General features: G+C 30.9%; 2 protein-coding genes across 2 annotated transcripts; both read left to right on the top strand.

The window, feature by feature from the left end:
* Window positions 1-793: 793 nt before the first annotated feature.
* Window positions 794-4,153, top strand: LOC130939343 (uncharacterized). The gene is made up of 4 exons (XM_057867452.1): window positions 794-899; window positions 1,200-1,638; window positions 1,884-2,803; window positions 2,898-4,153. The coding sequence occupies exons 1-4, from the start codon at window positions 794-796 to the stop codon at window positions 4,151-4,153; spliced, it is 2,721 nt and encodes a 906-aa protein (XP_057723435.1).
* Window positions 4,154-4,236: 83 nt separating this feature from the next.
* On the top strand, window positions 4,237-5,889 carry LOC130939342 (uncharacterized). Its single transcript, XM_057867451.1, has one exon. It carries the CDS (start codon window positions 4,237-4,239, stop codon window positions 5,887-5,889), a length of 1,653 nt encoding a protein of 550 aa, XP_057723434.1.
* The last annotated feature ends 15,297 nt before the right edge of the window (window positions 5,890-21,186 follow it).

The raw sequence follows: 21,186 nt of genomic DNA, 5'->3' as shown, positions 1-21,186 counted from the left end.
TGTCCCAGAATGTTAATCAGAGTTCACATTTGACTTTGTCAGGTATAATAATATATTTAAGTATTTTATCCCATTTTGATTCTTTTCTGTTAAATTATGTTTTAAGTTTCTTTGGTTTATATGTAATAGCAAATGTATTTAAGTCATTTATTATTGTTTTTTTATGCTTTTAAACCCAAAAGGGTTATTTTAACTATTAGTAGGCCAGAGAGTTACTAATTAAACATATGTCTAGACTTTTGTACTGAGTCTCTTTTTAATTTGACAACTCAATTAATATTTTGTATAATTAAACGTGATGTAAGGTAATTATAATAACCGTAAATTGTGATAAGTTTTTATTAAATTAGGTAATGTAATCGTGAAATTGTTTAGTTCTTGTTTACATGGTTGAAAGTTATTGAAGTACCTAATAGTTGATTCAAAGCTCACAGTCATTGAAGGTAATTAGATTAGCTACTGTAAGCCTGACCATCTGTTGTATGTAGTAAATATAATTAATATCATTGTATGTAGTAAATATAATTAATACTGTCATGCATGGATTGAAGTCAGAAAAAAAGAAAGGCTTGGTAGCGAATTAAGAGAAAAAATTGTGCAATTACTGAATTCAAGTTAAAAACAATATATGGGAAATTGTTTTGTTCATTTACATACTTTATTATATTTGTAATGTTTACCTTACATGTTCATTCTTAAATAATTAATTGAATTTTTATTACATGAATATTTTCTTTTCTATATTTGGTTGTTGAATATATCTTTGCATAACTTTGTCTTATTTTAAATCAAAATGGATGATATAGACCAATCAGAAATATATGATCCTTCGATAAATTCATTCAGTCAAGTTGGTTCTGTTATTGATCATCCTCTGTTCTTGCAAAGTGAGATACAAGGTATGCTCTCTTTCTTAAATCATATATTATTGAAGAATAGTAAAATAGACTGTTTATTTATTTATTGTTAAAATATCTGACTGTGATTATGTCGTGAGATGTTATTCAGTAACTGTAAAATAAAAATAGTGTTTTGTGATATATTGTCCTCACAAGATTCAAATGAGTCAAGTATTTAGTCTATATAATATCTTTATGCTAATGGTTTATTCATGTTGTGTTGAATCTATTTCGTGTCATATAATTCAGATGAGGTTCTTTTATTGTTGTGTATATTTTTCTCAATTTTATATGTACCAGGTTGCCTTGATGTTGGTGACCCTAACTATGAATGTTCAATTTGTGGCGCGTGTTTCTGGTTATTAGAACGTGTTGAAAGAGAGTCTACAGTTAATCGTCCTGTTTTTACTGTTTGTTGCTCAAAGGGAAAAATCCAGTTACCTTATCTTCAAAAGCCCCCAGATCTGTTATATGATTTGATCAATGGACATGATAGGAAGAGTTTGTATTTCCAAAAAAATATTCGATCTTATAACAGTATGTTTGCCTTCACGTCTCTTGGCGGTAAGGTAATGGATTCTGTGAATGATGGGAGGGGTCCACCACAGTTTATAATAAGTGGTCAAAATTATCATCGGATTGGAAGTTTGCTCCCAGTTGCTGGTGAGAAGCCCAAATTTGCACAGTTATACGTATACGACACTCAACATGAGATAATGCATAGGCAGCGAATTTTTGGGTATGTGTTTTTGAAACTTTGTTGTTTAGTGTTTTTGTTGTGTTTTACTGGTGTTTTATTGTTATTTGTATTGTGAATTAGGTTTATAGTTGTGACTTCATATATATACTGTGTTTTGTTCCTGTTATAATATGCTATTAGTTATTTTTTGCTAATAAAAGATTTTTAATATCAAAGTATGTTACAATGGTATTTCTGTGTGGTTTTTAAATATATTTTTTCTGGTTAATATATTTTTGTTTTAGGCAAACATCTGAGATAGATAAAGAGTTGATAACTGAGTTGTTGCAAATGATCGATACTCATAATGTCATAGCACAGTCTTTTCGAAGAGTTAGAGAATTATATGAGTGTCATCCATCTGAGATTTTCTCATTGAAGTTGTATTCGCAACGGAACGTTGATCGAAGAATGTACAGTGCTCCCTCTTGCGATGAAGTTGCTGCTTTGATTGTTGGAGATTTTGATTCGTCGGACCATGGTCGTGACATTATTGTTCGATCTACTGGTGGTCGGTTGCAACGTATATATGAAACTCATGCTCTGTATTGGCCCTTACAGTATCCTCTGTTGTTTCCGTATGGCGAGGATGGTTATCAGCCTAACATTGGTTATCGTGGTCAACAGCTCGGATATGTTCCTGGAAGGAGAACAAGAGTTTCCCTCAGGGAATTCATATGTTTTCGTCTCCAGATTAGGGAGCACGAAGATGGAATTATTCACAAGTCTAGGCGGTTGTTTCAACAATTTGTTGTTGATTGTTTCACGATGATTGAGTCGCAGAGGTTGTATGAGATTAGAATGAAGCAAAGTACAATTAGAGGAGAAGTCCTTCAAGGAATAGAGGAGGCTATGCGTCGTGGCGATGATGAGGCTTCTTCAATTGGGACACGAATCATTTTGCCTTCCTCATTCACTGGTGGTAGACGTTACATGTTTAACCGTTGTCAGGATGCCATGGCGATTTGCAAACATTTTGGGTATCCAGATTTGTTCCTCACTATTACGTGTAATCCAAATTGGCCTGAGTTTCAGCGGTTCACGGAGCGGGAGCGAATTCCGATTGCTGATCGTCCTGATATCTCTTGTCGTGTCTTTCATGCCAAGTTGAAGTGCCTCCTTAATGATCTCAAGGAAGGTGTGTTTTTTGGTCCACTTAATGCAGGTAAGTTCTTTTCTCGGTTAGGATTTCAATTTCTGTTAGTCGTGTTTGGGATGTAGTTGTTTGGCTTATTCAGAATGTTTTTTGTATATTTTAGGTATGTATACTATTGAGTTTCAAAAAAGGGGTCTACCGCATGCACACATGCTACTGTGGCTTAATGCGGAAAGCAACTTACAAAGTGTTGAAATTGTTGATGAATTCATCTGTGCCGAGCTACCCAATCCCCAGAAATTTCCATCTCTTTATAATGTTGTCACCAAGTACATGATCCATGGTCCCTGTGGTCCACTTAGACCGAGTTCTCCTTGCATGAAAGATGGTAAGTGCTCAAAATTTTATCCGAAAAAATTTGTTGACCAAACGAGCTTTGATGAAGATGGCTATCCAATATATAGACGTCGTAATATGGGTGTCACAGTGAAGATCAATGATGTCGATATCGACAATAGATTTGTTGTGCCCTATAATCCACTGTTGTTAATGAAATACCAAGCTCACATAAATCTCGAGTTCTGTAACAAGTCAAACGTTATCAAGTATCTATTTAAATATGTTAACAAGGGTCCAGATCGGGTGACCGCAACTGTTGGAGAGAGATATGATGTTGGTCAATCTTCTCAAGTGGTTGATGAGATCAAACAGTATTATGATTGTCGTTATTTGTCACCGTCTGAATCCATGTGGAGAATTTTTGCTTATGATATTCATCAAAGATGGCCGTCGGTACAGAGGTTGACTTTTCACTTGCCCAACCAGCAACATGTTGTATTCGATGATGCTGACATCACTACTCATGTTTATTTGCGCAATAAAGATTTGTTGACGATGTTTACGGGTTGGATGATGGCCAACAGGCGGTTCTCGGAGGGGCGGTCTCTAACATATGTTGAATATCCAGGCAAATTTGTCTATTGTTTGAGGAGTAGGGAGTGGAAGCCAAGACAAAGGGGATTTTCAATTGGAAGATTGAGTTTTGCTCATCCTTCATCTGGTGAACTTTTCTACATGCGGATGCTTTTGAATGTCCAGAGAGGTTGTACTAGCTTTCGAAGTATAAGAACCGTGAATGGTGTTACATATGATACATTTCAAGAGGCATGTTCCGCTATGGGATTCTTGATAGATGATAATGAGTATGTTTCTGCTATTAAAGAAGTCGCTGAGTTAGCGTCGGCTGCGCAGCTAAGGAGGCTTTTTGTGATGTTGCTGTTATCTGGTTCCATGGGAAGACCTCTGTTAGTTTGGGAGCAAACTTGGACTTATTTGTCTGATGATATTCTTTACCGTAGAAGACACGAGCTGCGATATCCTGGTAAGATTTTTGTTTGTTGTGAATTTATTACAAGATAGGTAGGCACACACGCATCGACACAGTAGAGAAGTTATATTATGGTGCTAATATTTATTAATTATTGTTGAACGTAGATCTTACTATGAGTCAAGACGAGTTACAGACATTTTGTTTGTTGGAAGTTGAGAGACTATTGCAGAGTAATGGAAAATCATTGAGAAATTATGCTGGCATGCCCGTTCCTAATAACTCTTTAGTCTCTCAATTTAGCAATTTGATGCTGGTGCGTGAGTTGCAGTATGATACTGTTTCTTTGTCTCGTGAGCATGATGCAGATATCTTAAAGTTAAATGAAGAACAGAGGGTGGTCTACGATAAAATTATTGACTGTGTTTCGAATAAGAAGGATGGGTTCTTTTTTGTGTACGGGTTTGGTGGCACTGGAAAAACTTTTTTATACAGAGTTTTGTCAGCTAGATTGCGATCTGAGAAAAAGATTGTTATCAATGTTGCTTCTAGTGGTATTGCTTCTCTGTTGTTACCTGGTGGTAAGACGGCTCATTCTATGTTCAATATTCCTGTTGATCTGACTGAAGATACTGTTTGCCGGATTAAGAAAGATAGTCCAAAAGCTGAGGTATTTCGCTTGGCCGATTTGATTATTTGGGATGAGGCACCGATGACTAACAAATTAGCATTTGAAGCGCTCGACAGGACGTTGCGTGATATAATGGTTTCAGTCTCTGATAGGAATAAAGATTTACCTTTTGGTGGCAAGGTGGTTGTTCTGGGTGGTGATTTCAGGCAGGTGTTGCCAGTTATTCCAAAAGGTTCGCGTGCTGAGATTGTCATGGCTTCCATAAATTCTTCTATCATTTGGAAATACTGCGAAGTTTTGCGATTGACAACAAATATGAGGTTAGCAACCGGATCGGAACAATCAACTGCTCAGGAGTTAAGGTCGTTTTCAGATTGGATACTTCAAATCGGTGAAGGTCGATGTGGAGCAGTGGTTAATGATAAACTTTTTGTTGATATTCCTTCTGATCTAATCATTCCTGTCTTGGAAAATCCAGTGGAAGATATTGTAAATACAATCTATCCAAATTTGGTTCAGAATTTTTGTGATCCAAGTTTTTTCCAAGATAGGGCAATACTTGCTCCGACTGTCGAAAATGTTGAAGAGATAAACAATTATATAGTTGACCTGTTGCCCGGTGAGGAGAAAAGTTACCTCAGTGCTGATTCGATATGTGGTAGCGATGCTTATTCTGATGTTGATGTTGATTGGATAACTGTTGAATTCTTGAATCAGATTAGGTGTTCTGGTCTACCTAATCATTTGTTGAAGTTGAAAATAGGCGTGCCTATTATTTTGTTGAGGAATATTGATCCGGCTGGGGGTTTGTGTAATGGGACTCGACTTGTCGTGCGAGATCTAGGGACAAATGTGATTGGTGCCGATATTGTTTCTGGTAGCAATGTTGGGGATAAAGTTTTTATCACTAGAATGAATATGATTCCTAGTGATACGGTTATACCGTTTAAATTCCAACGTCGTCAATTTCCGGTTTCTTTGTCGTTTGCAATGACAATCAACAAAAGTCAGGGTCAGACATTATCAACAGTCGGTTTGTTCTTGCGTCGTCCTGTGTTTTCTCACGGTCAGCTTTATGTAGCTGTTTCCCGAGTTAGGAATAGAAATGGTCTTAAGATTTTACTTTGTGATGAGGGATTAGTTGATGCTGCGAAGACTGAAAACGTTGTATTTAAGGAAGTTTTTGATAAGATATAATGTATTTTTTTGTTATATGATTCAGTTTTAACTGTGTAATTTATAGTTTTGATTTTGTGTATATGTTCTTTGTAGAGGGACATCTTCTTTGGGGTATTTTTAAAATTGTCTCAAGCATTTCGTGTGCACTAGATGCATTATTGTTTATGAACCATTAGTTTCTATTAAAAAAAAGTTAAATGATGTTGTGAAGGAAAAGTATTCATACCTTTTATAAATATAGAATATATTAGTTGGAGAAAAATAAGTATACGTTACCAATAAATATATAAATAAATAAATTGCATAATATATACTGTATTTAAAAGAAAAAAAAGAAAGAGTACTCTGAATCAATAAATTTCACGCGATTAATCATTAGTATCGGAATAACTGGTTTAAATTGCATAATATATATTGTATTTATAATTATGTGATACTGTATAAGTAGATAATTGTGCTTTTTTGGATAAATTTGATGATTTATATGTTCATATTTTGTTTTTTTTTTTATTTGGAAAAGCTATTTTTTAAATACAGTTATTTTATTTGATATGAAAAAGATATGAAAAATGTATTTCATTATGTGGTTTTGAAATTATTCAATTATAATCTAATTATATATTTTGTTACGAAAAAAATTTCTTTGTGGTTTCTCTCTTCTATTTTTTTTATTATTGTTTTCGTTTTAATAATTAGGTCAAATTCTAATTTCATTTTTAATATTTTAAATCTTTTATTTTAGTGCAAAATAATTTTACACCATTTTAGTATTATTTCAATGTTAAAATTGGTACAAATTTTATATATTAGGAAATATTTTGTATTAGAGTATTCAGATTTAAAGTATTTAATTATGTAATAAAATGTTATGCATTTATTATGGTTCATCTGTGTTCTTTTTTTATATTATCCTTTGATTTCTATATAATGTAATCAAATGGTCTATATAAATGCGGGATATTGTATAAATAGATAATTGTTCTGCTCATTTAAAATATACTATCTTTTTTAGTGGATAACTTTGATGATTGATATCTTCATATTTTATTTTGATTTTTTTTTTAGTTTAAAAAGCGATTTTTTCAAATATAGTTATTTTTTTCATATGAAAAAGTTATTTCATTTCATGCTTTTGAAAATATTCAATTTTATTAAAAAAATTACTTAATTACTTTTTTTAAGGTTTAGGGTTTAGGGTTTAGGGTTTAGGGTTTATAATGTGTAATATTCATCTGTCATATTATTATATCATTTAATAATTAATGTGATATATCATCATTTAATTGATAAAAAATTGATTTAATTTATATTATATATTTTAAATACTAATATGACTAATAAATTTTTTTACGAGACTATTATAAAAATAAAATATGAGCGTTTTATTAATAAAAATAATTACTTATCTTTTCTTATAGGGAAAAGTCAAATCATATCAATATAAATTTGATTTTAAATTTGTCAATAAAATTTGATTTTAATGTAGATTATATCTTTTGTTAGAATAAAAATTCTTTGGTGGTTTCTCTCTTCTATTTTTTTTATTATTTTGTTTCTAATATTTATGTCAAGTTGTATTTTGATGTTTGATATTTTAAATCTTTTATTTTAGTGCAGAATAATTTTTCTTGCGTTTAATATTATTTCACTGTTAAATTTGATACAAATTATTTATATTAGGAAATATTTTGTATTAGGCTATCGAAATTTAAAGTAGTAAGTCTTGCACTAAAATGTTATAAATTTATTAGAGTTTATGAATGTTCTTCTTTTATATTAAAGTTTGATTTCTATACAATATAATAAAATGGTCTATATAAATATGAGATATTCTATTAGCACATAATTGTCGTGCTGATTTAAAAAATATCCTCATCTCAATTTATTACGTGGATTTGATGGTATTAAAATTTATTGAAAAACTTGATTATTTGTTTTTTTAAATCTAATATTGTCTTTTCCAAATAAATTGAAAGAAACTATATTGTTAATATATCAATTATTTTACTTAATCATTTTTGTTGAAAAAAAAATATTTTATAATAGTTAATACCAGATTTGAAATGTGAAAAGAAAGCAAAAAAATATATCTTTAAAATAAATATAAAAAAATAACTTCATAAAGTAAATTGATCATAACATTTATGTGACAATGGGATCTAACCAAACAAAATTGTTTTATGATGAGAATGGTGTATATTCTCTAACACTAAACAATTTTGATGGACTATATGACTACTTAGACATAAGAACATCAGATAAAATTTAATCAATTTATTTTTTATCAAGATCTAAAAATCAATAAATTTTTTATATTTCTAACATATATATTTAAGTAATAAATATATTATTTTAATTTTGATGTTTCTAACAAATATATTTAAGTAATAAATATATTATTAGTAATGAATTTTTTATAATGTCATATGTGAATTTTTTCTTAGTGCCTCTTAACATACTTGGTTTGAGGATTATGTTTTTATTAATACAATCCTCTCAATTTAGCCATAACCCTAACTAAAGTTAGATAATGTGACTTTGGTTAATTTTTTTTTCCCCAAATTCATCACTTTCTCGCTAAAAGGCCTTGGAGCTCAACGCATTGTCTTCATTCCTAAGCTGAGTGCATCCGTGGGATCATTTCACTGTGGGTTCCGTCGCTGAGGTTTCTTCTTCTCTCGTGGGTTTTGGCGACATGCAGGGAAGGTATGGATATCTCTGCGATTCCATTCTATTCTACCATGAAGGTGTTCTTGTGTCGGTTGCGTGTCTTCTCTCTCCCCAAGGTTCCTCTTTCTGTCTCTGTCTTGGTCATACGGCATTTCTCCTACTCCATTTCTTTGATTTAGATAGCAGATGTCGGCACCGCGATTCAAGAGGTATATGTCGTCTAGATTCTATTCTCCTCCTTTTGAAGCGTTAGGGTTTCCTTCTCCAGTTTCAATTCCTTTTTTCCTGATAATTGTTACTGTTTTTCTTATGCATCGTTTAGTTTTTTAGTTGTTTGGTTTCTGATATAATCATGGTGATTGTTACTTTTTTTTTTCAAATCAACGGTTCTGTCATATGTTTGTGGGTTTCGTGTTTCGGGAAAATAAATTTTTTCTTGGGGGTTTTGCTGAGTATAATTTATATGATGTTCTTACTTCTATTGGACTGAAGTTTACTGTAGTGTTAGGTATACTTGACTCCTGAAATTCTGTTCTTGCTTTATTGTGAATTGTCAAATCAGCAATATGTGGTAGGTACTTGCTAATTTGTAAAATGTCTCTTCCCACATTGTTTTTGCTCTTTTCCTATCAGTATTTGGTTACTTGTGATATCGTCTTAAATGATGTGTGTAGGGATATCAATCTATATATGCCTATTAGTCTATCTCTGTCCCATATGTGAAGCTTTCATTGTAAGCTTTAGTGTTTGTTAACTTTGGGAGTTTATAACTCCAACTCCTGTGTTTATCTTCTCTTATTGCACTACAAGAAAATGGAACATTTGTAACAAAAAATTTGTATCAAATTTAAAATTGTTACAAATTATAGTTTTTTCGTAACAATAATTAATTATTGTTACAAAATAACAATATTTTGTAACCACAAAAAAATTTGTTACAAAATATTTCAATATTTTGTAACAACGTGATTTCTTTTGTTACAAATTATGTTGGCTTTCGTATCAAATCGTTGTTTTGTTGCAAAATGTTATAATATTTTGTAACAAAAGATTATATTGTTGCAAAAATTCATAACATTTTGTAACAAAATATCTATATATTTCAAAAGCTCTAAATATTTTGTAACAAAAAATTAATTTGTCACAAAATACTATATTTTTGTAACAAGTTATTTATTTGTCACAAAATTCAAAGATTTTTTGTAACTGATAAAAAATTTTGTTTCAACATATTAAATGTAAGATTTCAAATTTTTATAAATTAATATAATAATTTATTATATTTATTTAATATTTTATATTCAAAAATTTATTTTACTAAAAATATTTAAGTCAAATTAATGATACTTTAAATTTAAAATTATTTTAAAAATTAAATAATAAGTCATTTATGATTTATTATATTTATTCAAAATAAATTTTTAGAGATTTATATATTAAATATAATATTTTCTTATTTATAATTTAAAATTTTAGTAATTAAAAAAAATATAAAAATTTTATATAATTTAATTTAAATGTTTAAGATTTTTGCATTTAATAATTTAAATTTTATGAATAAAAAAATTAATTTGATTATCTGTAATTTTATCTTAATTAGTAATTATTTAAAAATAATTATAAAATAATAATAAAATAATATTTTAAGAATAATTAATTTAATTACTATAATTTTTAAAATTAAAATATTTATTTAAAAATAATTTAAAAATTTATAGTTAAATAATATCTGTATATAATTATTAAATTAAAATTAATTTTCAGTTATTATACTACCTTTATTTTTATTGAAAATACTTAAATTACCCAATCCCTAATTGTAATACAACTCACATACTCCATTCCCTAACATCCCGAGTTTTTGGATAATTAAATTTATTATATTTGTTGATGATTTTATTTTAAAAAAATTATTTTATTGAAAGTAATTAAATAAAAACTTTATGATACTTTGAAGTTAAAAATAATTAGGAGAAATTATCTTTTTTGTAATTGAAAAATAAAAAAGAATTGTACCATTCAATTTAAGTAATTTCTATTATAAATAAATTATGTTTTATTTTATTCATTTACACTCTTAGAGATTAATTTATTAGAAATGATTAGATTAATTTTTATAAATATTTTAAGTTTAAGTCAATTAATATTTATATGTAATTTTTATTATAATTAGTTATTTTATAAATTGAAATTAAAGTTTCAGTTATAGAAAAATAATAAAAAGTTATATTATTTAATTGGAATAAATAATATTTTGAGTTTAAATTATATTTTATAAAATATGATAATATGTTTATTTTATAATTTAAATTAAAAATAATTAATTGAACTTAACAATATGTTGATAAATAATGTTCTTAAATATTTTTAATAGAGTATATTTAATTTTAAAATTATTCTATCCTCTAATTTTATTAAAATATTTATTTATATCTATCTTTTATTCTTTTATAAAATTATATTTTATTTTAAAAATTATTCTACATTTCTACTCTTTAATTTTATCAAAATATCTATTCATATCTATCCTTTATTCTTTTATAAAATTTCTAATTTCTAATCCTAATTTCCAAATTAAAAATTAGAAACCTAATTCTCAAATTAAGAAACTTAACCCTAAAATCCCCCTTTCGGCTTCGCATAACAACCTTCAACACACATAACCCTTACAGCGGAGAAGAGAGAAAGAGATAGTGAGGATCCGAGAGAACAGAGGAGAAGGTAGAGGGCTGCTGCCTCGCCGCCGCCGCTGTCGCACGCATCGCCACTCCTTGGAGCTGCACCTTGCTGCCGGTCTGCCATCGAACTGCCGCAGGCGTTGTCACCGCGAAGAGAGGGAGTAACACATTGAAGAGAGGAGGAGGAAGGAGACCCGTGCACCGTCGGAGCCAATGTCACCCAGTCGCCGCTGTTCTCCGTTCAAGCCTCTGCCAAGTCACCGTCAATGAAGCTTCTGCCGCTGCCGAGAATCGCGAGCAGACGCATAGAGGGAGGAAGATGCATGGAGAAGAAAGAGGCGCTGTTCGAGTTGCTGTGCCCAGCTGCCTTCCGCGGAGCCGCCGCCGTCGATTGTCACTGGGGAACTACCGACGTGCCTCTTGTCACTGGAATCACGGACTAGAGAAAAGGGGTTGCCTCTCCTATTGCTGCTGCTTCGTTCTTTTATCGTAAGCGATCTCTGTTTTCAGTTCCATTGAATTCATTTCTGTTTTCGATTCCATTGAGTTTGAATTCTCCATTTTGCTGTTATTAATAATCGTAATGTTATTAAGTTTGGATTATTGCTGTGAATGTGACTGATTTTGTTGTTATGAGAGATTAATTGGTAGATTTAAGCTTGGATTGAGGTTGTGAAAATATGATTGGTGTGGTGTTGAGACTATTTTGATTTGAGGCTGTGATTTGTGAATAATGATTTAATTGTTTGAAAGTGACTAATTACTCGAATTCCTGGTTACACTGATTTCTTGATTTAGTTGTGAAATTGAGATTTATTTGATGATGGTGGATATTGTTGCAAGATTGTTTGAGAAATTATTGGTTACTGGATATGTTAATTTGAGAAATTATTGGTTTCTGATAGATCTCTGATAAGAACAGGTTTTGATTGGTCTATAGGAGGAGAGGTAAGGAGTAGATAAAAAGAATTTTCACTGCTTTCACTACTTAGTTCATAATTGTTGCTGGTTGGCTGCTGGTTAGCTCCTTTAAGCTAGTTTAGCAGGTTATTGATGTAATTTATCATATTTGGGGTTCATGTATTTGGATGGGAGGACCTCAAACATGATCGCTAGCTAATTATTAGTGTTGCCATAATCCCAGGCACACCGTACGCACGAATTATTTTATATGATTATCAGGTGCATTTGAGTTTGTTTTGAACAAAAGTGTTCCCTTTCTTATCTCCTAGAAGAAAAATAATAGAAAGAAAGAAGGTTATCAAGAATTAGAAACTGAAAGAAGCATTGTGATGATTTGATTTAATGGAAATAAAGTTTAGAGAGGGATGGTCACTGCCATAAACAGCAAAGTTGTATCATTATTGCTTGGTATATAATTCTGAACACACATGAATAATGTCCAAGTAACTAGTTTTAGCTTCAAGTTTTCATGCTTAAGAAAACTGAAGCCAACTAGCCAAGATTATCGTGAAATTGAAAATTAGTTAACGTGCCACTGAGTACCATTAAACTTTGTTATGCTACCACGAAGAGATGGTATCCCTAGTCACTGTGCATTGTTCTATTCTTATCTTTATTGTGTTTTAAGGTAAATTGAACGATACACTGTACTTAAAATAATAGGATTTAGTTCTCTTACAATGCCACATCAACTATCACTGAAATACAAAACAAATTTTTCATCATTTTTGTTTATTTGTTTATTTTTGGTTGGTGGGGGTAAGAAGCACTATCCTTGTTGTTCCCTCTGCATATCATTGTCGCATGCATCCTTTGTTTTGGTTTACTAGGACTGGAGTTTAGATTTTGGAGCACTTTGCTAGAGTCCTGTACTGAGTTTGAATACTCTTCTTGGTTATCACTTCGATATCGTAATGCTACGTATGTTAGTTAGATCAAACCTTCTAATCTTGTTTCATGTCAATTTTAATTTGAATATAGTTACCAATTAGAGTTTATCATTATGGCATCCTTTCAAGTGGCATTCCTCTGTCTCAGTTCACTCTCTCTTCCATTTATGGGTGTAGATGGTATGGGTTGGTTGGGATGGATGAGCTAGATTCAAACCTGGCCCAATCTTTTCTTATGAAGCCATTTTTTAATACCTGGGCACAACTTGATGGTAACATGAAAGATGTCTGGTTCAGATTTGTTGACCTGATATTTAATCAGTGTATGAGTTTGAACCTAATTTAAAACAAAGAAATAAATGTTTAGAAGACAGAAATGAAATTGATGACATTATACAATACAAATATCAAAATAAATTATTTCAAGTGCTGTGTTGTGGTTTTAGTGCAAGTGACTCCTCACTGTCAGTTTTGAAATGTAAGATAAAGCATGATTTGTTTGCTAATTGGCTTACTGGGAGCTGTGTAAGGAATTGTTTCTGTTCTCTGCATTGTCAACATAGTGGAATGAATAGGTGTGATCCAACAGTGTACTTCAATAAGGGATTGTGAAAATTTCCTATTTTCTGCTGGACCCTATCAATCTCAAATGCTAATCTGTCCTAAACCTGTGATGTGCAGTGTATCGATCCTTGGCTCCATAGGAAAACATCATGCCCGGTGTGCAAGTCATCTATCACCTAATTTACCGCTGGTTTCAGATGGATAATTTCTTATTCTACTACAGAGTGTTGGCTGTCCCATTTTGGTCTGAGGTACAGCAATGGATGATAATATATTCCCGTTAGTTGATAAGTAATAGAAATGCTTCCTTTTTTCAGTATGCTATTACTATCTGGCCTGTTAGATATATAAAAAGTGAATACAAAGGGTCTAGAACTTACAAGTTGGTGTTTTGTTTCTAAACTGCTCTAAGATATGATTCATTTTGTGGTATGCATATATAGGTAACTATTTTGATTCATGGTCTTGTAAGATGTAATTGATCACTTGCAGGTCCTAATGAAGTCTGCCAAACCAGTGGCAAGTCTAAAAGCCGCAGTTTTTTCCCCGTGACAGATTAGTTACAAATATACCTGGTTGATGGGGCTACACGGGTATATACTGGGATTTAGACTTAGTAAATTTGTATCACACTATTAAGGGCTTGCTTGCTTTTCTACTTTTTGGAGGCATGCTACTGTTCGCATATAATATCTTGTGATTCCTAGTGCAGTTTCATGAAACTAGTCATCACATCACATTTATGATTTATCTTGCGTTACTTGATGAACAAACCCTTTAATTTATGCCACTTACTTGTGATTCATATTTACTTGATTATGTGCTCTACACATACATGTGTATCACTTGTTTCGGCATTTTGAATTGTTGAGAAGTGAATACAAACTTGCTTGTTTTGAAAATTTAGAAACTTTTTGAACTTAAGGAACTTTTGACTATGCACCTAACTTTTTGTTTCGGTTTTCTTATTTACAGGAGTGCTGAAATGGTGACCACATGCTACTTTGAGAGTTCAAGAATATTTTGATTCATAGTGACACTAATCTATGTTAGAACTTTTAACTTTTGGTTGAACTTTTATGTTTTGGTTGAACTACTTAATGTACTCACTAGTTAATGTTATTTTGTTTCAAGACAATTTTAGCTAAAAGGATCTTGTTTGACTTATGTATGTTTTTGCATATTATATACATGTAAACTTGCTTATTAAAATCGTTAATATATTAGTTAATTTAAAAAATAATTTAGTAAATTATGCATGTAATTTGTAATTAAAAAAAGTTGTTACAAATTAATTTGCTTTCGTAACTAAAGAAAAAAAATGTTACAAAATCATGTTACATTTTGTAACAAAATCTTTTGATAGGAAAAAAAATTGACTGTCACGAAAAATACCTTCAAGATCAAAATTTGTTACCACTTTTGTAACGGCTTCTGGTTTTTTGTATCAGAAAAAATTGTTACAAAATATGGTATTGAATTGTAACAGTTCTATTTTTCGTTACAAAAATTTTTTGTAACGGGACTTACTGCAATGGACCCTTTTTTTGTTACAAAAAACTTTTGTTTCAAAATTTCGACGTTTTGTAACAATATTTTTTGTTACAAATGTGACTTTTTCTTGTAGTGTTGGTTCTGAAAACCTCTCTTTATATTTTCTTCTTTTGGTGTTGTTGTTCTATATATGTTGGGAATGAATAATCCTGTTGATTTGGTGGAGAAAATCACTCCCTGGAGGGAATCATGGAAGGTGCATGTTAAAGTTGTGAAGTTGTGGTACCAGAAGAATACTGCTTTGGATCCTTCTCAAAATCTGTTGCATATGGTCTTAATGGATGAGAAGGTCAGTTTTATTTTATTTTAGGGTTTCCTTAAGTTGTTGCCAGTTTTCATTTTTTTTAAATATGCTGAAGGGAATTTTTATTCTTTGTTGCAAACTGATATGTTTTTGTTGTTTTAAATTTTTTATGAATTGTTACTATGCTCTTTTCATTTTTTTTTAGTTATGTTGAAGGGAATTTTTATTCTTTGTTGCAAACTGATATGTTTTTCTTGTTTTAATTTTTTTATGAATTCTTAGTATGCTGTTCGTATACTGAAATTTGTTAATAAATTCAAAATAATAACCATTTTTTTTTAATTGCAGTTACACAAGATCCAAGCTACCATTAGAGATGAGCTTATACCAAAGTTTGCTGTGTCTCTAAATGAAGGTGATCTGTATTTGATAACCAATTTTACAGTTTTGCCAAACAGTGGTTTGAACAGAGTTACCAAACATCGGTTCAGGCTTTTGTTCCAATACAAGACCTCTGTTGTTTCTGTGGTGTCTCCAAGGATAACTCATTCCGGGTTGTGTTTTACATCAATAGATGAAATTGATCAAATGACAAAGGACCACAATTTCCTTATTGGTTTGTACAAGTTTCTTGCTCTACTCTTTTAGTATGATAGTATTCTGTTTTAGCAAGTGTGCTTTCTGATTCAAAATTGTATATATTTCAATTTAATTATTAGACTTTGTTGGGATCATTACTGGTGTTCGAAAAGAAAGAGATGTAGCATCATATGGGAAGCTCATCAAAGCAGTTGTGCTAGAAGTTTTTAGTCATGGGTAATATGTCTTTGAGTTTCTCCTATATCAGTAGTTATGTTCTATGCATTCAATTTTTTTTTTTTTTGTGTTCCAGGCTTTATGTTTATAACAATAAATATATAGTTACATCCTTTTGATCTTTTGAGAGTTATTTCTCTAGGAAAAAGGTCCAATGCAATGTGTTTGGAAATGCTTGTGATCTCTTGGAATATGAAAACTTACAAAAATATCCAAGATCTCCACTGATTGTCCTTGAGTCCTTTAAAATCAAAGCAATTGAAGGTTAGTTTCAGGCATATTCAGGGAATTTTTACTCTAATATTTACTTTTCTGAAATCTGATGTTTTCAGCTTAATATGGTTTGAGGCTAATAGAGTAGTATTCTTTAATGCAGGTGGAGTAATTCTACAGAATGTGATCAATATCTCTAGATTATTCATTAATCCAGACATTCCTGAGTCTGTTGAGTTCCTAAGCAGGTTAGTTTTGATAAGAGTTTTGTAGATCTACAAGCTGCTTTGGTTATTTAGTTGGTATTCATGTATATGTTTTGTGTTATGAATATTAGTTATTGTGTCTTTTATGTAGATTTAGTGTAGCCAGTTATGGATTCTCAAGACTTGTGACCAATGACCTTGGATACTTAATTTCTAAAGTTGATGGTGATTATTTCAATCCCAAAGAGATCAGTAGTATTCAAGATCTTGATGTAGATAACAGGGTACTGTTTTAGATTGGCAAACTCTGCATTTAATACTTAAACTTCAATTTCTTAAAGATGTGTGTTTGTGTTTATATAATTGTTTTTTTAATTTTACAGGATGCTCATTACTTTGTAATGGGGACAATTAAGGAAGTTATGGATGAACCAGATTGGTGGTACTACTCATGTGTATGTGGTCATCCTGTTGTTGACCATGAGGATCTCTACCTTTGTGATGCTTGTTGTTCATGTGTTGAACATGTTATGCTCAAGTAAGGTTCATATGTAACTCTACTATTCAATGCATTAATTCTGAATCTTTTGGATTTTTGGTTGGTTTTCTCTTATGTGTCATTCTATGTGTTGTTAAGCAGCTTTAATTTATTGGTTTTAGTTATCATTCTTGGTTGTTAATTGTGTTAGGTATAGGATTCGGGTAAAGATTCACCATGCTGGGTGTGATGTTTTGTTTGTTCTGCTTGATAATGCGGCAACAAAACTATTTGGAAAAACCTGTTCTGAAGCATTTCTCGGGATAGACGAAGAATTCCCTCTTGATCCTAGTGTGCTTGCAGTATCAACTCCTTCATATTGAACCTCATTTAATACTTATTATATATTTTTTTTTCAAGTTTATTGACTCTTTTATACTGAACTCTCAAGGTCTGTCGGTCATATTCTCCACAAATGTTTGGTGATGTTGTTGGAGAGCATAAAGTTTTCAAGGTTGAAATTCTTCCTGCGGTTGATCCAGATTACTCCGGGTCCTTTAAAATTGTAAATGTGTTTAGTGATAATTCGGAACCAGCTACAAGTGATGATTATATGAATGTATGATTTCTCACTCTATGTTACAACATGTTCATTCATTTTTCTTTTTTCTGAATCAATGGATTCGATGCTTATTCTAACCAAATTATCCCAGGCAAGGCTTCATGATCCGATTTTTCCACCAATCTACGATGCCTGTTTGCAGTATGGAATTGGGGAAGATTACAAGACTCAAGTAGTTTGTGATAATTCTATTCAATCAGAAGCTATTGAAGATATTATTACTGATCTTATTTCACCTAATCGCTGTTATTCTGATGTTGAGAATGTATGTTTTTTTTGCCTCATTTCTTATAAAATCTGTTGGTTATTTCTTTTTGTTATTCTTCTTACATTTTTTGCTAAAAAGTCAGTAATTGATAGTTTTGTAAATTATTTGAAATTTGAAATGCTGTATTAATTTTTTCTTTGCTGGCAGGGTGGTTTTGTTTTCATTCTTGGAACTATATCATCTGTTTTCAAGAATCATAAGTGGTGGTTCTCAACTTGTTTATGTGGTTCTCTTGTGTCAACTAATAAACAAATTTTATCATGTGATCTATGTCAGCTTCAATGCATTGATGCTGTTCCAAGGTGTTTTGTTCTTTAGTTTTGTTCTGTTTTCCTAACTGATTATCATTTCATGTTAACTCAAATTTTCCTTGTTTTTTCTTGGTTTTCAAGATTCTGCTTGAAGATTGTAGCTTCTCATGCAAATGGCAACAATATATTTGTTCTCAAAGATCGTGAGGTTGTGCAACTGATAAAGACAAGATGCTCCAGCTTTTTGGATAGACACCCAGAGTTGAATCAGGTTGTTATCTAGCTGTGGTTTTAATTAGTATATAGATATAGATATAGATACAGTTAGTTTGTATTTATTGGCATTCTTAAAGAAAGCCTCAATTATTATTATCCTATTTTTTATTTTTTTTTGTTTTTAGGAATCTTATTGCAAAGTTGTTCCATTGAAACTCATTTCAAGTCTTTTGCACAAAAAAGTTGTGTTCATGGTTGATGCTAGGCCTGTGGGTTATGAGATGAATCGATCTGTGTATATTGTTCAACAAATCTGGGATGATGCCTCTGTTATTAATGTTTTTGAGTCCGCTGCTGAGATGAATGAGCATAAGGTTTGGTTGCATAGTTTTTGTAATTTGTTCAATTATTAGTATTTAAAAATATCAATAACTTAGAGGTTTTCAATTTTTTTCAGATTCATGTTCTGGTTGATTCTATCCCTGAGATTGAAGATGCTTTTAGCCAATGTGGAAGTGATCATGAGGCTGTTGAAGATCTAGATGCATTTTAGTTTAATATGTTAAGATAGTAGTTTGAGTTGTTGTTATGCATGATCTTGATGCTTTTTAGTGTATTATGCTCAGATACTACTTTAAATTGTTGTTTAATTTGTAATATAATGGTAGTCTTTTCTCAATTCCAATATGGATATATCTGTGATATTTATATATTTAATGAAATTCATTTTTTAATTACAGCAGAAAAAATGTGTTTTTTTTATGAGTTTCAAATAATCTGGTGAAATAATTAATCAATTATTAATCAGTATTAAAAAAGAAATGATAATTGTGAAAAAAAAATAGATAGTTTTTAATACATTGCTTTTCATTACGATTTAAATTTATTCAAGCTAAAGTTGAATTTAATTGTTATTAAAAAATATATCTCTCTTTTTTTTTGTATTTAATCAAATTCCTTTTTAATTTCAAAAAAAATAATATGCGTTTATTTTACCAGTTTCAAATAAACGGATGAAATAATAAAATTATTATTAATCAATATTAAAAGAAATGATAAATAGAAAAATATACTGGTCAATAAAGTTGTTTTCATGACTATTATTAAGTATATATAAGCTAACATTCAATTTAATTGTTATTAAAAGATATATATCTTATCAATATTTTTAATTTTCTTTTTTGGCCAAAAAATGTCAATTCAACGGTGCCATACTCCCATTAACACATAACTCATGTTGTCCCTTTTCTTAATTTTGTTCATTTACGGGTTCTTTCTTCTCCTTTTCTTTCTCGCTATGAAACCGGAATTCCTTTCCGTCAGCTGATCAATCGCTCCTCTTGCTCGCCGTTTCCAGAATCAGAAAGCGAACTACCCAGAGCTCGGAACGCTACTGATTTATTTCAACCCTAGGATCTTTGCTTTCTTCTCCGAGTTTCGTTTCGTGTTCCCTACCAAACTGTTTCTACGAGCCGTGTTCTCCTGGGAGTTTGTTCCTCGCCGTTCATCTTATTTATGGATTTCTCAATTTTCTGCTCAGATTCACCATCTCAGATTCTTGTGATGAATTTTGGCATCTGTTCCGCGATTGAACCAGGTTTTATTGTCTATTGTTTCTGAAATCCTTAATTGAACAAATTCTGAGGTTTTTTGGTTTCTCTTCTGTCGTTAAGCGGCATTTTATTCTCTAGGCTTTGTGAAATTCTTAATCTTTCAAATTTTGTTCCACTTTAGGCATGGGTTTTATTGTTTATGGTTTCTGAAATCCCTAATTTTTCAAATTCTGATGATTTTGTCTATGGTTTCTGAAATCCCTAATTTTTCAAATTCTGATGATTTTGTCTATGGTTTCTGAAATCCCTAATTTTTCAAATTCTGATGATTACTGGTATCTGTTATATGGTTAATGCACATTTTATTCTCTACGGTTTGTGAAATTCCTAATGTTCCAATTACTTATGGTTGTACGTCGGACCTGTTAGTTAATTTTGTAGATTCTCTAATTCAGTGCTAATTTGGTGTCATTTTGTAGGTTTAATTATTTGGTTTGGAAAAAATATTTTACTTTTGTTCTTTATCTGAGCTAATCTTCTTAGTTTGTTATTGTGTTCTTCTTCATTTAATGATTCGGCTCAACGGTTGATTATCAATTTTCAGTTTCAATTATGGAATCTATGTTTCTGATGGGAATAAGTATACATGTCTTCTATTTTAGCAGTCATACTTATTGGGAATAGTATTATTATATAGTCAAAGATAGGATCAATCAGTAGGTATGGTTTCTTTATAGATTTATAGATATATAGATAGATAGGTAGATCGATGTATATAGATTCATAGATAAGTTGATATGAGATATCTATCTATATTATATAGAGGTATGGGTAAATCTAATTTAATTACCTATGGACACATTGAATGTCATATGTCAATCAATCAATCAATGTAGCCAAGGAGTGTAAGAGAAACGTATTCTACAAGCTTTGCCTTGGAAACTTGGTCATTCCTCTTGTATAAGTAGTAATGAGGTGATGGAGTATTGTGTTGATTTTTCAAGGGCTATCACTTGTTCCTTACTTGTCTTTTTTCTCTTGCATTCCTTTCTCTTGAGATAAATCTGAGATCCCACACAGTTTTCTGTTGCTGCTATTTTGTTCTTTAATTTCTTTTTTTTCATCCACA

This window comes from Arachis stenosperma, chromosome 7, assembly GCF_014773155.1.
Source record: "Arachis stenosperma cultivar V10309 chromosome 7, arast.V10309.gnm1.PFL2, whole genome shotgun sequence".
NCBI lineage: Eukaryota > Viridiplantae > Streptophyta > Magnoliopsida > Fabales > Fabaceae > Arachis > Arachis stenosperma.
Note: the sequence above shows the minus strand (reverse complement) of the source record. Positions and strands in the feature narration are given on the sequence as shown.

Coding starts and splice junctions, on each gene's coding strand:
- LOC130939343 (XM_057867452.1), top strand. CDS start 794: ATGGATGATATAGACCAATCAGAAATATATGATCCTTCGATAAATTCA. Junction 1,639..1,883: donor CATAGGCAGCGAATTTTTGG/GTATGTGTTTTT, acceptor TTTTTGTTTTAG/GCAAACATCTGAGATAGATA. Junction 2,804..2,897: donor TTTTGGTCCACTTAATGCAG/GTAAGTTCTTTT, acceptor TGTATATTTTAG/GTATGTATACTATTGAGTTT.
- LOC130939342 (XM_057867451.1), top strand. CDS start 4,237: ATGAGTCAAGACGAGTTACAGACATTTTGTTTGTTGGAAGTTGAGAGA.